This window comes from Gymnoscopelus braueri (genome assembly GCF_963280865.1).
Source record: "Gymnoscopelus braueri genome assembly, chromosome: 8".
In the NCBI taxonomy this organism is placed as follows: Eukaryota; Metazoa; Chordata; class Actinopteri; order Myctophiformes; family Myctophidae; genus Gymnoscopelus; species Gymnoscopelus braueri.
Genome location: NC_137609.1, coordinates 23,410,708 through 23,425,246, shown reverse-complemented (window position 1 = coordinate 23,425,246; position 14,539 = coordinate 23,410,708). Strand labels below are relative to the sequence as shown.

The following is a 14,539-nucleotide window of genomic DNA, read 5'->3' as shown; positions in this document are numbered from 1 at the left end:
TTGCCAGATTAAAGTGATATAACATCTATCTATCTTATAATATTATATAATCTTTCCTACGAACACTTTATAGTTGTTTACTATGGACCAGTGAAACAGTATGTTAGCCTAATACCGTTTTCTCACCACCAGTGCATGCCACTTTGAAAAGCAGTGGTGGAAAGTAACTAAATACATTTACTCAAGTATTGTACTTATGAGTACACTTTTCAGGATTTTTTACTTTACTGGAGTATTTCCAGTACTTTTACTTCTACCCCACTACATCCCAAGAGGCAAATATTGTACTTTTACTCCACCACAATTATTTGAAAAAGGTTGTTACTAGTTACTTTGATTAACCACTTCCACTTAACCACTGTATACATTTCGGCCATATGAAAATAGCCAATCTACAAGCTCACAATGCCTGTGATGCAACGCATTGTGAGCTTGTTTGATTGCCCCCCTTCTTCTTCCCTTTCTTTCTTCTATGGAAATAACGATGCACGAAAACGAATTTCACCAACTTCTTTACTTCTGTAATCCTGTGACGAGACAATAAAGCTGATTCTGATTCTTGTAGATCTGCTATTTTCAAAAGATTTTTTATACATTTGAAAACTTGTGAAATGGGACATTCTGCCTAATGAATAGCCTACTTTCTACTTTTGGCACTTTAAGTACATTTTGATACCAATACTTTTGTACTTTTATGCAAGTACATTTTTTATTCAGGACTTTTACTTGTAACAGAGTATTTCTACAATGCAGTATTGATACTTTTACTTACGTACGCAGTGTGTAAACCGAGCCTACTCATTAAATGCATACAGTGTGTGGTGTGTGTGAAGTGAAGGGCATGCAGCAGCTCACCCGATTAAGTATGCCAACACAGCCACTTGAAAGAGTCTAAACAGTACTCCAATTCTTCTGTTTTCGGCAATGACTAATTTCTCTGGTTTAAAATAAAAGAAATTATGAAAATAGCCTGGCCAACAACTCGCCATTCCTTCTGCAGGGTTAACTGAAGTACGACAGACAGTGGGGGTCGCCTGACTACTAGAGGATCTCACACATCTATATTGGACAGCAACAGGCAAACCCATGAAGTCAGCTAGGGGTGAGGGGTCTATAAACCACGAATGTCCAGAGCAATGGTCCAGGTCCAGAGCATTTATTAGTGAGAACTCACTAACGCTCTGGACCAGGTCCAGGGCTAGGTCTTGTTCAGACTCTGATAATAATTCAATATGTAGGCCTATTTGCACATTTTATTTTTTCAATGTCAATGTTGGAGCATCACACTATTTACAGGGTAGAGAACAACAACAGGACATATTAAGGACATTAATATCGCTGTGTATTACGATAGACATGGCAGTAGCCTCAGCGGTCCACTAGAGGGTGTTGTTGTCCATGTTCTGACGCACTTGACTTGCCAAATCTGCGTGATATAAGTGATAGTAGCCTATCTATCTTATATTATATAATCTTTCCTACGAACACTTTAAAGCGGTTTGCTATGGACCAGTGAAAAAATATGTTAGCCTAATACACATTTCTCTCAACACCAGTACATGCCACTTTGAAAAGTGCTCACAAATTGAGCACTATTAAAACTATTAAAAGTGGCCTGCATACTGTACAACACACACACACACACGCGCACACACACACACACACGCACACGCACACACACACACACACACACACACACACACACACACACACACACACACACACACACACACACACACACACACACACACACACACACACACACACACACACACACAAAGATGGGGTTCAGGTGACAGTCAGTTTATGCTGTAAAAAAACATTTGGACACTTCATCCCAACATAATTATAACTGATGACCTACATACTGTAGATAGCTAGCCCAGTTATGTAGCAGTGATAAGCTGCTGACAATAACATTATGATCCCATGTAGATCAACACATGAGCTTATGATGGAGGCTATGTCTCTGGTTGGGGCTATTACGTACTATAAATAAATGCAGGACAAACAGGGGTAAATGATCAGGAAGGATTTCTTGGTAAACATCTGCAACATACTCACCCAGGCATTGTCACCTGCAACTAACCACCATTCTCTGATGATCCCATCCATGTCATCACTCCTATAAACTTCTCCACTAGTTCCAGAGTCCTGAAAGGAAAGGCAGTCACTTGTATATCTGTATATCTGTGCATGTGTGCCATGGATGTATGGTGAAACAGCCTTAAACAGAATCTAAAGCAGACAAACATTAAAAAAACACATTTCAGAGGTGGAGAACTGATCCACTTTATTTGATTGGTCTGAACTCTTGTAATAGACTACTAAGAGACATTGTGCGATACAAACATTGCATTTCAACATCATAGGATACATGGGTTTTCAAGTCTCGATTTCAAAAAGACAAAAGAAAAAAAAGTCACCACTGTGTGTTTGATAGAGAGCTGAAAAGGTGCTCTAATTCTTTTTCGGCTTCATTTCTGTTTTTAGATTCAAGTTTGTAAACTTTTTTTGTCACTGCCATTGTAAACACATAACATCCCATAGAAACAGGATGAATAACATTGATGTTGAAAAATCTTAACATGAACTATGACGAAACTATTCATAATCAAAACGGAAAGGAAATATCAAGTTTTGATTTGTTATTTAAGTAACCAAAAACAGGGTATGGGTTCACAGAGCTCAAAAGGACTTGCAAAGAAACATTACTCATTTTTAATTTTGACCTAATATATTTCCAAAGTGTCATACCTGCTGATAAAAAATGGTTGCGATCAATCCAGGATATAATAAAAGCAGATGTCGGAGGTCATAATCTTGAATAAGCCGTGACAGCGAGCTCCAAAACATTTAATTGTACCATACACAAAAATTCAGACTGCGATGCGAGAGTCATGAAGAAATTATGTACCAGTTACAAGAGAAGACGGGAACTAAAAAATGTCCAGATTTCCATGAGTGGTGGGGAAAGTTAAAGCACATCTCAATATACTCCTGTGCTGGAGACTGAATAAGTTACACAACAGATAGTATGCTTTTGTTGTCAAAAGCTACAAAGCAAAAAAGCAAAAAGTGCAACAATGGTGCAGACCATTCTTTATGTTTGGTTAGTTTTGTCTTTTTGTCTAACGGCAAGACAAATTACACTGAGTTCAGATTTCTGTAAGGACAGTATAAAAAGGGACTACAGAAAACAAACAAATACAAACATCAACGTATATCTCTGAGAAAATTAGTTAAAGCTGCCTTCTTTCTCAAGCCACAAGGCATGGGAAAATCTCTCTCAAGAAAAAAAAAAAAAGTTCCTGACATACTTTTTAGTTACCATGATGACATTGCAGAGCACATCGTTCCGTGCATGTTGGAAACCATAGAGACAGCTATAGGTGAGATTGTGCTATACCTTAACACCATGGTCATCTTTATTGAAAAGGAAATAAATGGCTCAATTTCATAATTCAGATCAACATGGGGCCCAGAAGTAGTCATAAGAACATCATCTTCGGCAAAATTAAGCTTATAACAGACTTTTCACCTATCTGCTCCGACACCAGTGTTCTCAACTTGTTCCAAAGACATTTTTCCGTCTAGAATGGGGGTGACACAACCTTCCTCTACGATATTGTTACAATCCATGCATCGTCTCTACAACTGCAGAGACAGGCATCAAATGACAATGTTACATGAAATGTTAGCATGTGTGTTTGTTTCATTCACTAATTTCCACAATGTTCAGGCTCTGGTGGTGTTTGGTGGATGGCGGGTTTACAATTCTGTGCTCCACTCACCGTCAAGTAGGGTCTCTCTTAGCTTCAGTATAGTAAAAGATGGGGGGTGTTCAGAGATGGAAAGGAAGGGACTAACTGTGATATTAAAGTTTTATACCCCTCCTCTTTCCATTTTAAAGTGGATCAATTTAAAAGCAACATTACAATAAGAAGTAATCAAGTTAAGAAAACACTGCAAAAAGTTACTCTATTTACATACAATGATTTTCTTAGACAATGGTTTTCTTTACAGAAGTCAAACAAAATTCTGAAATTGTCTCTTATGTCATTTGCCTTTTTACATAAAAGTTCTTCATCTTTATTACAGCTCATGTACTCTATATCCCCCTCCCACAACAAGCAGGGTCAAAGGAAGTCCGTTCTGGAGGGTCCAGCCTGTCACACAAGTTGCAGCTTTTCTTCCAGCAAATCAGCCAGGGGGTGCCATAGCACCAGAAATGGGACCCCACCCCCTTCCCCCCGCATCCTACACTCACCAGCAAGTGAGGTTAATTCTAGGGAAATGGGAGTGGTGCACGACAGCGTTAATGTAGGCTTCTTCTCTGGTATGGGACTCTCGCTGCAGGGCTCAGTCATCGCTGTCTGAAAGTGTCTCATACTGCTCCGACAGGAGAGGCTCCCTCTCCCAGACCCGCTGCTGTGGCCCCGGAGCCCCCGCTGGAGGTGGAGGCTGCTGTTGGCTCTGTATGGTGGGCGATGCTATTGAGGTGGGCGGGGTGCTGCTCAGCATGCGCATGGTCAGAGGATTGTAGGGGAACTGCATGGAGCCTGGGAGGAAGCAAGTTATTATTAATAATAATGATAGCAATTATAAGAGTACGGTATAACATACATTCATACATCAGTGGACAGCAAAGGACTGACTGCATTTTGATTTCTCCAGATGTGCATGCATTCAAGAGCAACTCAATACAAGGCACAACCTAATGACCTTCTTCCAGACAACTGATGAACTTGTGCCATGGAATGAGGCCATTGTGAGAACAGGTCTACTTATCCTAGTTAACCAACACGAGTCAATTATTTCTGTGCATTCTCTTTTTTATTCAGGTCTATATTTAGTTTTCTTATATACTACCATGTTACCTGTGGATGAAGGCCGGTCCTCCCAGGCCCAGGTTTGGGCCTGTCTGTGGTAATCTCCCTCCGAGTGGACAGACGACACTGACGAGGGCCGCTCGCTGCCCACATATGACTGACCCAGGTTAGGCGACTTGGATTTCCGGCTGTTGGCTTTGCTCTGAAGTTTCTGCTTGCCTGTATTCCCAACAGACAGAATCCAGGACTGTCAGCAATGCATGTTGAATATGTGATCGAGCTGAACACACATATGAGGATCTCCTGAGACTGTGTTGGTGTGTGTGCGTGTGTGTTTTGTACCTTTGATTGATTGTATATTTTACTGACAACATTTTTAAATTGCAGCAGTACAACGAGTTAAAACCTCACCTATACCAGGCGACGGGCTGGCCTCCTGACGTGCCTCGTTTCCTGCACAGGATGTGTTGTTGTTGCCAGGCTGAGACCCTGCTACTCCCTGGTGGTCATCCTGCCTCTCCTCCAAGTTGCCCATCAGAGCCTTGCGGATGATGTCCTCCAGGCCCAGGTTACTGGCTGGGTCACCGAAGGAGTGATTCCTGGGATTAATGTTGCCTGCAGATCACAAAACAAAAAAGGGACAAGAGAGAGAACACATGAGGGGAGGGAGAAGTTTAGAATCATTAACAATTATATATATATTTTTGTCAGTTTCTAAACTGTGGTCTGTATGACGTTATTTTGATTGTAAAGCACTTTGGGTAAACTTCTGTTGTTTTAAAATGTGCTATACAAATAAAGATGACCTGACTGGACTTGAGTTAACTGTGCATGACTGCTTACCTGAACTGGTAACAGCAGGCAAGTTGAAGATCTCTGTGCCTGGCTGTGCATTTCCTGAAAGACATAATTATCATCACAAAATAAAGCAGATAATTGGAGGGTGGGTACAATTGCCACTAATTAACCATATCCCTGTAAAAAAATAAGAAGATACTAAGAAGCAGGGGAAAATGCCAGGGTTAGTGTGCTCCTCTTACATGCAAACATGACATCAAATGATGCGTGCGGTTTAGTTGAAAAGAAAAGAAGAGACCCACTTACCAACATCAGAATCACCAACACCAGAAGAGTTCAACTTACGGAAGATCTCCTGCTTCTTGATTTGCACCATTGGGGAGGTGCTCTCCAGCTTGGTGAAGAAGGAGGGCAGGTAGCTGATGTTCCCTGGGGAGCGCGAATCACCCCTGATAGCAGAACGTAAAGGGTGTCGAGAGTTAGGAGTCTACACATGATACATGTCTGTACCAAATGTTTTACATTTAGGTGAAACTGTTAAGTAGGGCTTCAACTTTGAAATTCAGCCATTCTGACCCACCCATTTTGAGACCCATAAAATATGTAATTCATATGTAAAATATGTAATTCACGACTGATGAATGTGTGTGCAAAGTTGCACCACTTTTTGAACATGTCTAGGCTTTCAAAAAATGGGTTTAAATAATGGAATTCCTTGCATTTCAACAGGACTTCGCACTGGTCCAGTGCTCAGTACCTAATAATTCCTTGCATTTCAATAGGGCTTCGTTTTGGTCCAGTGCTCGGGCCCTAATAAACTTGAATTGTATGGCACCTTTATAAAACAGGGTTTACAAAGTGCTTTACAAAATAAAAGAATACACCAAAACACAGAACACAAAATGTTAGAGGTAACAACAGGTCTTGGATTGCATCATAACCTGACTACTTTCTGAAATTAATGCTACTAAACCTGTACAAGCGAGATATTTAAGTTGAGTAACATGAAAATCCATACTGTGCAGCTCCTTTACCTGATCTCAGGGTTGTCCGCCTCTCTCCTCTGGGATGACGGTCCACCAGCCTCCTGTTTATCCATACCCTGGTAACTCTGGGGAGGGGAGATGGGTTCATAGCTCTCCATTGGCCTGCCTCCACGCTCGGGAGACTTTCCTGGCCTGGAATTATGGAGAAGAGATATAGGGGGACACGGATAAAGAAATGTTACATGAGTGAGATAAATCTGCTGACTTTTTGGATTTATTTCTGCAGGCAACTGGCATGTTAACATACCTGGCCCTGGACTTATCAGGGATGTTCTCCGGTGATACTCTGCTGGAGGGTCTCTGATGGAGTGGAGCCTGGGCCTGATTCTCTGGGCTGTAGCGGCTGGGAAACTTGGCCCGGCCTGCCGTGGACACAGGGGCCATCACGTTCTGGAATGTGTTACTAGCAGAGGAGGAGGAGCTGGAGACGAGGGGAGGGTCCTGATTCCGGGCAAAGTCCTGGGTTATGATGTGCTGTGTGACAAATGCAGGTGGACAAAAAAAAAGCATCAACAAACAATTTAGTAAACATTGTGAGTGATTTCAGAACATACAGCCACGTTACTGTGCCTCGTGTGCAAGTCACACTTACCGAGATGTGGTCTGCTAAGGTCATGACCCGGTGGGTCTTGGGAACCTGTGAGTAGCCGTCCTGCTGGGAGGAGGAGGGGGGCTGCTGGGGCATCGGTTGTGGTGGCTCTCCTGGCGGTCGGTAGCGGCTCATGTCAAAGGGACGCATGCCTGGAGGGTAAAGACCAAAGACAGTTTCAGGCAGGTGAAGGCATCCAGGTGGCACAGGGGTAAAGTTCCTGCCCACCACACTGTGGACTGGGTTCGATTTCTCCATGGTGCCTCCGGGTTGATTGGGTGCACCAATTAACGCAATTGTCCATGTTCACATGTGGGGAAGCCGGCAGGGGAGGGCGTTTTCTGTCACTGCACTAGTAACTCTTACAGGTTGTACAGACCCTGTTTAGCAGGGAGAAGAACTGGGGGGGATAGCATGTTCCTCTGCACACGTTACACCCTCCCCAGTGGAATTCCTCATTGTCAGGTGACAAGTAACGGCTGGTGACTCCATGTCTATCGGAGGATTGGTTGTCTATACCCTCCCCAAACCAACAAGTAGGGGTTGGCAGTGGCAGGGACTATGGGGGAATTACTAAATTGGGGAGAAAATCTAAAAACAGCTGATCCAAATTTTCTCTTATTTTTTCTAAATTGTGTGCTGATGGTAACTGAAGTGAATCCATGGGCAGCTGACGGAAATAGCTTTGCAGCAAGTCTGGTGAGGTCTCTTGTAGCAAGTTGATACGTCTGTTTCACTACCAACCTAAAATTATCTTGCATACAATCGGGTCTTCTCAGTTGACTATTCCAGCTCTTTTGCATTTGAAGTAGAGTAACTTAAGTAGATTTGAAGTAGAGAATGGTCAAACAATTTAAGCCTCATACTAATTCATAAACCAAATATTCACTGAAAAGCCCAGCAGGAGGTTAATTTAACTATAGTAGTAACTTGGCAGGGCATAGTGTTCTCACCTGCTGCCTGCTGTTGTCTATCTTCCGGCTTGTCCTGTTGTGGTTGCACTGGAGAACTGGCGGGGCTGATGACCTCAATTGCTCCTCCACTGGGGTTCTCATACCGATTCGATGACACTGCAGGACACAGATGGAAATGCAAGTTACCAACAACGGTTCAACAACAACAACAACGTTCAGAAAAGATGAAAGGAAACTACTAAACAGTCCCAAGGTCTACTGTGTGTACTGATGATGCAAGCCAAGCTATTGCTATTGCAACTTACAACTGCTAGAAGAGTCAGAACTCTGGGAGCCTCTCTCTCGGGAGTCTTTGTCCGAGGCAATTTGCCGCGTGATGATGACATCGATGAAATTAGCAGCCGTTATGGTGGTCTTTCCGCGGGTGCGAAGCTCCTCTTCGATCCGCGACTTGGTTTGGGGGACCTTGTCCTTGCTCCCCATGCCAGGACCCTCTGCATATGCCGGGTGCGGCTTACCCCCTGGCAGAGACATGGCACTGTAGGGAGACTGCATGGAGCGCCTGTCTACCTCCTGCTGCTGCTGCTCACCAAGGCCAGCTGCTCGCCGAGCCACTGATGATGACGATGAGGATGACACGTCATCCTCGCGATCCTTCACCTTAGACACGTCCATCTGTGGGGCAGAGGCCGCAGCGTCTACCAAGGCAGCCAGGGCGTCAGCTGCGGTGCTGTAGCGAGAATTGGCCTGGGCTGCTGACGTTGAAGGCGGCCTGGAGAAAGAAACGGGTTCAAGAGAAATTGGTGGTGTCAGCCACGTTCCTTTGTTTGTATTATTCTATTTGTGCTGCCGTGGAGCATTCCAAGAAAATGTAGCCTTGATAGCATTAAGTGAATTTTGAAATATGTTGAATTAGTGAAAGACAGGTGATTTGTCTGCATAACACATCTACAGACTACAAGGTGGAGTAATGAAGCAACTGCTGACTCATTACCACAAGTATTAAGGTACATAAACTCAAATAAATAAACAACTTCCAAAAATATATAGTTAATTGTATTTATTTTTTTTACCTCTTTCTAGGGTTAGAGTATGTTTAGACTTACATGAGAGCAGTGATGACACTCTTGCTATTAGTGCCTTGGAAGATACTGGGCCGCTGCTGCACGACCCCTTCCTGTCTTACAGAGGGGGAGGGGGAACGTAGATACCCTCGGCTCCCTGGCCTGCCTGGCTGCTCTGGACCTGAATGACATACAGTGTTGACTTCGGCAAGAATCAAAGACATGTATAACATTTGGAACGGTTCAAAATGTCATTACTATAGTATATTACTATAATATCGTCGGTGTCCAGGACGAACCAGCTAACTCCATTTTCATCTTTTTTTTTTTTTTTCATAAATCAACGCTATTGAACACCCTTTACATCTGTGTAAAAAATCTAAACATTTGAACCAATGAAAAGTATTAAAAAGCGCCTCTGACAAAAACTCCCAACTCCATTGGATCCTCAAACTGTCCGTCAAAAACAAAAAACTCCCCCCCTCTCCTCTCCAGTGCTGGCTTTTAACAGCATGAGTAGAGCGCACTGCGCAGTGAGCCAGGAGGAGGAACACGACGTAAAGCTCCCCGTAGTCTTTTAAAACTATGCAGTGTACCTGTTTATCAAACTTAGCACTGACGCTAATGTTATGAAAACAAGTAATTATATTTCTAAACTCTATGTAGTGTTTAATGAGGAGAGCAATGTGACAAGAAGAAAGGCGTTCATAGCATTTCTGTCGCGCTAGTTCTACTACCTCTTTGCAGAAGTTATTGTAATATTTAAAGTCCTGTTTATTATTGTAGGCCTATATAATAAGTGTCATGAAGCATCAGGGCATTAATTCACACGTTGTTGTGATGCATTGTGAGCTTGGAGATCCATTGTTAGCTTTTGGGAATTTGTACCCTTTTGAAACATCTCCCTCAGCAGCGAGTGGAGCTATTGTTGTTTGGACACCTAACTCCATTTCAGCTTGATTTCTGCTCGTCTGAAACTACTATCTCCACTTAAGCTGGATTTGGGTAAAGTGGTGATAATATAATGACACATGCAAGTATCTGACAATATATAAAGTCACTATACCAACTTTGATGAGGCAGTATTGCTTTGTTTTAAAAATATAAGGTTTTCTTCATTTCCTGAAAAACTTTTTGTTTTTTCGTTTCCTGAACAATGAGCGTTTTGGAGTTAGCAGGTTCTCGCTGGACAGCAGAGATATACTAGCAGCAGTATAGTACTCTTAATATTACAGTACGTTTCATTTCAAATACGTGTTGCAAGCAAGAAGTTCATTATTTTCATTATGAAAATAATGTCCCAAGTATCATTAGTACAATGCAAGCTCACCTCCACGAATGTATTCATTTGCAGCAGCCGCCACTGCACGCTCCCGCTCTCTCTCTCTATGCTCGCGTTCCCTCTCTCTGTGTTCCCGCTCTCTCTCCCTTTCCCGGTCCTTCTCCCGCTGCTCACGCTCCCTCTCTCGTTCCCGCTCAACATTGGCGGCAGCGGTGGCTGCCATGTGGGCTTGGTGGCCTGTCAACACAAAGACGGACATAACAGACACACACACACACACAAACACAGCGAAAGGGTTCACATGCGCTCCAAACATGGGATGTTGTAGGGACTTACTGACCAGGTCTGAAATAGTCTCTCACCGCAATGCCAAACACCAGCTTCTTTGTGAAGTTACAGAGCGTCCCAACAATATGACTCTCTGTGATTACCATTTCAGAGGCGTTTCCTCAATGCAAAAACAGGTCCTACAGTATAACCATGCTGCTAAATGTTTTTAACTATGCTACATATAAAGTTGAATGAAGGAGCACGTGTAGCTTCAAATTCAAAGTTGGGTTTGGCTGATTCTTTTAGTATCACTCACATCATGCTCCTGAATTTCTTTTGTGTGCTCCCAAGATTTTTCAGTTTAGGAGCACATGTTCTCCTTAGCAAAAACAAAAACAATAGGAGAGGCCTGTCAGTGGCCATTTTGTGAGAGATCTTCTCCCGACGTTTGTAGATTGAGGCATCATTCAAATGGCATTTGAATGCTTGCGGACAGGCAGCACCAACTCTCAGACCTCAGGGCAGTGCAGGGCTGCGTGCTTAAGAGTGTTGGTCAGGGAAAGATAAGGGAACAGTAGGGAGGGGGAAGGGAGGGGTCCTCACCTGGAGATATGGAAGCTGGGTTGAAAGCCCTAGGAGGGAAAGGGTTCTGAGCTCCAGGGAGGTAGGCTGTTCCCCCAGGGTGAGGCAACAGGATAGTTGGAGGCATCTGGGCTAGATCAATAATTCCTTTTACAGACAGAAGCAAAGGGCCAACGGTGAACAACAAGAACCAATCCATCAATTTATGAACACCGTTTATACTTATCTGTAACCCATCACCATGATCTGTTAGTGCTCCCAATTACAGATTTGTGAGTAAGCAACGAGGGCTGCAAAGACAGTGGAATAGCGGTCACCTTGTAAGAGGCGACCAACTGAGCAAATATAATTTTGTGTGACCAAACCCAATCGATTAATCGAGTATTAGCCGAATCAGTTTCAGCCCCCCGAGAATATCAAACAAATCAACAAATTTGTCAGGGTCATTTGCTTCTGAGCGTCTGGAAAAGGTAGCCACTACTTTAAAAGCACACAAGTCTGAATACTACAGCCCCTTCTGCCCGATGGCCTATCTTCTGTCTGCGGTAGCAGGTCAGGGAGGTTCAGCAGGCAGAGAACCGTACCTCGAGCTCCGGCTGGGTAAGAGATAGCGATGGGTTGTTCCCGTGGCGACATGCCCCTGGCCAGGTCAGGCCTCGGGATGACTTGCATCTGCTGGGAGGTGATGTAATCATTGAGGATCGTCTGTCGTGTGTTCTCCATGGTATGCAGCTGGTAGGTGTTGTGGTAGCCTGTTGGAGACGGCTGCCTGAGGAACATGTAAGCCGCTGTAGAGGACAGAAAAGGGCAGAAAACGAGGCCCAAAATCAAGAACATGAACAAAAGGTTCACAGATACTGATCGCTATTGCTGACGTCAATTGCTGCAGAAACAACTGGACCCACAGTGCCTATGGATTAGTTGGGCTGATCTGCCCTCGTTTCATTTACTGAGGATCTGGCCTATTTTTGTTTTGCTGGTGGATGTGTGTGTCAGTGGAGACTGAGTGTAAAGTTGTGGTTAGGTTTGAGTGCAGTACCAGGATCCAGGACTCTGTGGAAGGCCAGAGCAGGGTCCAGGTGCGGGGGCAAATGAGCTCTGTACACTTCTCCGGGGCCAACAGACCGAAGGTGGCCCTGGTGGGGGTCGAAGGGGCTGTGAGAGGCCATGGGGTGATTGGGGTCAGCCCCTGACACTGGGGACTTGGCTGGGACGTTGTCCCTCTGAGTTGGAGTCATGGCATTCTTCCTATCATGTGGAGAAGGCTTCCCAGAGCTGATGCCACCTTCAAAGAGATGAACACAAGAGTACAAATGTTATCACGACATTGCATGAAACATTGAGGTCCAGGATAATTGTATTTGAAAATGTAATTTTATGCGATCATAACATTATTGATTTTTATAGACAACTACATGCCTGTGGAGTTTCATCGGGAGAGTGTAAAACATGTCTGGAGGTTCATTTTATCTTCCCCAGTTTACCTTCCTGCTGAACTAGGCCCACAAATCAGTCTATGGTTCGATTTATAAAAAATACAGAGGGGAGGGCCATTTTCTTACCCACTTAAGGTAGCCGATCTACAAGCTCACAACGGGTCGCATTGTGAGCTTGAAGGTCTGATATTTGTGAACATTTTTTACTTAAAAAAATGAAAAAAGAATTGACAAATTTGCCAAAAGTATGAATGCCAGGTTAATGTGGTTCATGCAAATGATTAATTAAACTGTTGAATTGTGATATTATAAAACATAAATATCAAACATATCAGTGTACATTTCCCAAAAAGGAAATGATGTATTTAATTGCTCCGATGTATTTAATTGCTCTGAATCTGATCAGAAGCAGGGATAAAACGCATGGTCACCGGCAATAAAAATGAATGACCGGAGGGATATCAAAAGCACAGGCATGGATTCCCCCACACACTCCCTGAATCAGTCTCTAATGCTTCACTCAACTAGACAGAGGACAATCTCCAAGCTCTCATTGTTCAAACTGGGCCGAAACAATTAGGAAAAAAAAAAAGAAAATGATTGCAGGAACCAATCGAAAGTCTTTTGGGTAGCCCTTCATATTGGGGTGGTGTGAACATGATTGGTTGTCAAAGCAGTAGGCATAGGTTTGTTTGCGGCTGTTCTCACTACCATTCTAGCAACATTTAAGAAATCCTGACTTAAATCTCAGATTTCCTAATATTGCAAGACCAACCACTAGGTGTCACTAGTGCAGGAAGAAGGACAATCTCCTGCTGGCTTCCCACCTGCAAAACACCACCAAATGTGTTTGTTGAAGTGCCTCACCACTGCTCACCACACAGGAGGCACCACCACCCCTGGGCCTCACTGACGTGGTGGGCGAGTGTTCCTCTATGCTGCCCAACGCCCTTTGGGTCCACCTCCAATTTATAAATATGAAAGTTAAAACTTTGATGCTCAATATCTCTGAAGAATACCGAATGGAGATGGAACTCTATAATTCTAAGGCAGTGATTTGTTGCATGATGATGGTTTATGAATTTTACCCTCTGGAGCCCGTCCCAGCATGGGCGATCCTCTGTTTGTGGAATAGTTGACAGGGGTTCTGCGAGCGTTGGCGTCCTCATACATGCCCGGGCTGAGCTGTGACCTGGCAGCCTCCTGGTGCGTAGAGCGCAGCACAGAAGCCGTGGAATTGACCACGGAGGTGTGGCGCTGCCCACGTTCTGCCGCTGCCTTGCTCTCCTCATACTTCGCTCTTTCCATGGCTTCTAGCTGGGGCATAGTGTGAGGCAGCTTATTGGGACTGGTTATCAAAGACTTGACGTTGTGCTTCAAAGCAGGTTGGTTCAGGGGATGGATCTGAGGAACAGAGTTGAAGTAAAACATTTTGGTACTTTTACCTTACTGGAGTTTGTACATTTTTCAATAATGTACATTGTATACTTCTACTCTAGTACATCTCAGAGGCAAATATTGTACTTTTTACTCCACTACAATTGTTTTAAAACTTAAGTGACTTTGCAGAGTTTGATTATTATTACAAAACTTACATTAATCCGCATGTTATACGTGTCTATTCAAAAATAGACAATCTAAAAGCGCACAACGTGTTACGATGTGATGGGCTGTGAGCTTGTAGATCTGCCATTTAAAAAATATTTTTGACACATTTTGTAATAAA

General features: G+C 43.5%; 1 protein-coding gene across 6 annotated transcripts in view; it reads right to left on the bottom strand.

The window, feature by feature from the left end:
* Positions 1 to 2,267: 2,267 nt before the first annotated feature.
* Positions 2,268 to 14,539, bottom strand: part of ncor1 (nuclear receptor corepressor 1) — a 71,745-nt gene continuing 59,473 nt past the window's right edge. For 5 of the 6 annotated variants that reach the window (XM_080436400.1, XM_080436401.1, XM_080436403.1 and 2 more), the window contains 16 exons: positions 13,902 to 14,217; positions 12,417 to 12,662; positions 11,962 to 12,165; positions 11,399 to 11,524; positions 10,574 to 10,762; positions 9,286 to 9,424; positions 8,485 to 8,951; positions 8,219 to 8,335; positions 7,269 to 7,417; positions 6,924 to 7,150; positions 6,665 to 6,808; positions 5,937 to 6,079; positions 5,676 to 5,729; positions 5,244 to 5,447; positions 4,881 to 5,051; positions 2,268 to 4,562 (listed from right to left, as the gene is read on the bottom strand). In XM_080436400.1, the coding sequence (XP_080292526.1) occupies positions 4,363 to 4,562; positions 4,881 to 5,051; positions 5,244 to 5,447; positions 5,676 to 5,729; positions 5,937 to 6,079; positions 6,665 to 6,808; positions 6,924 to 7,150; positions 7,269 to 7,417; positions 8,219 to 8,335; positions 8,485 to 8,951; positions 9,286 to 9,424; positions 10,574 to 10,762; positions 11,399 to 11,524; positions 11,962 to 12,165; positions 12,417 to 12,662; positions 13,902 to 14,217 (3,096 nt within the window). In that variant the 3' untranslated portion in view covers positions 2,268 to 4,362. The remainder of the gene's footprint in view (positions 4,563 to 4,880; positions 5,052 to 5,243; positions 5,448 to 5,675; positions 5,730 to 5,936; positions 6,080 to 6,664; positions 6,809 to 6,923; positions 7,151 to 7,268; positions 7,418 to 8,218; positions 8,336 to 8,484; positions 8,952 to 9,285; positions 9,425 to 10,573; positions 10,763 to 11,398; positions 11,525 to 11,961; positions 12,166 to 12,416; positions 12,663 to 13,901; positions 14,218 to 14,539) is intronic. The other variant, XM_080436402.1, reaches the window with a different exon arrangement.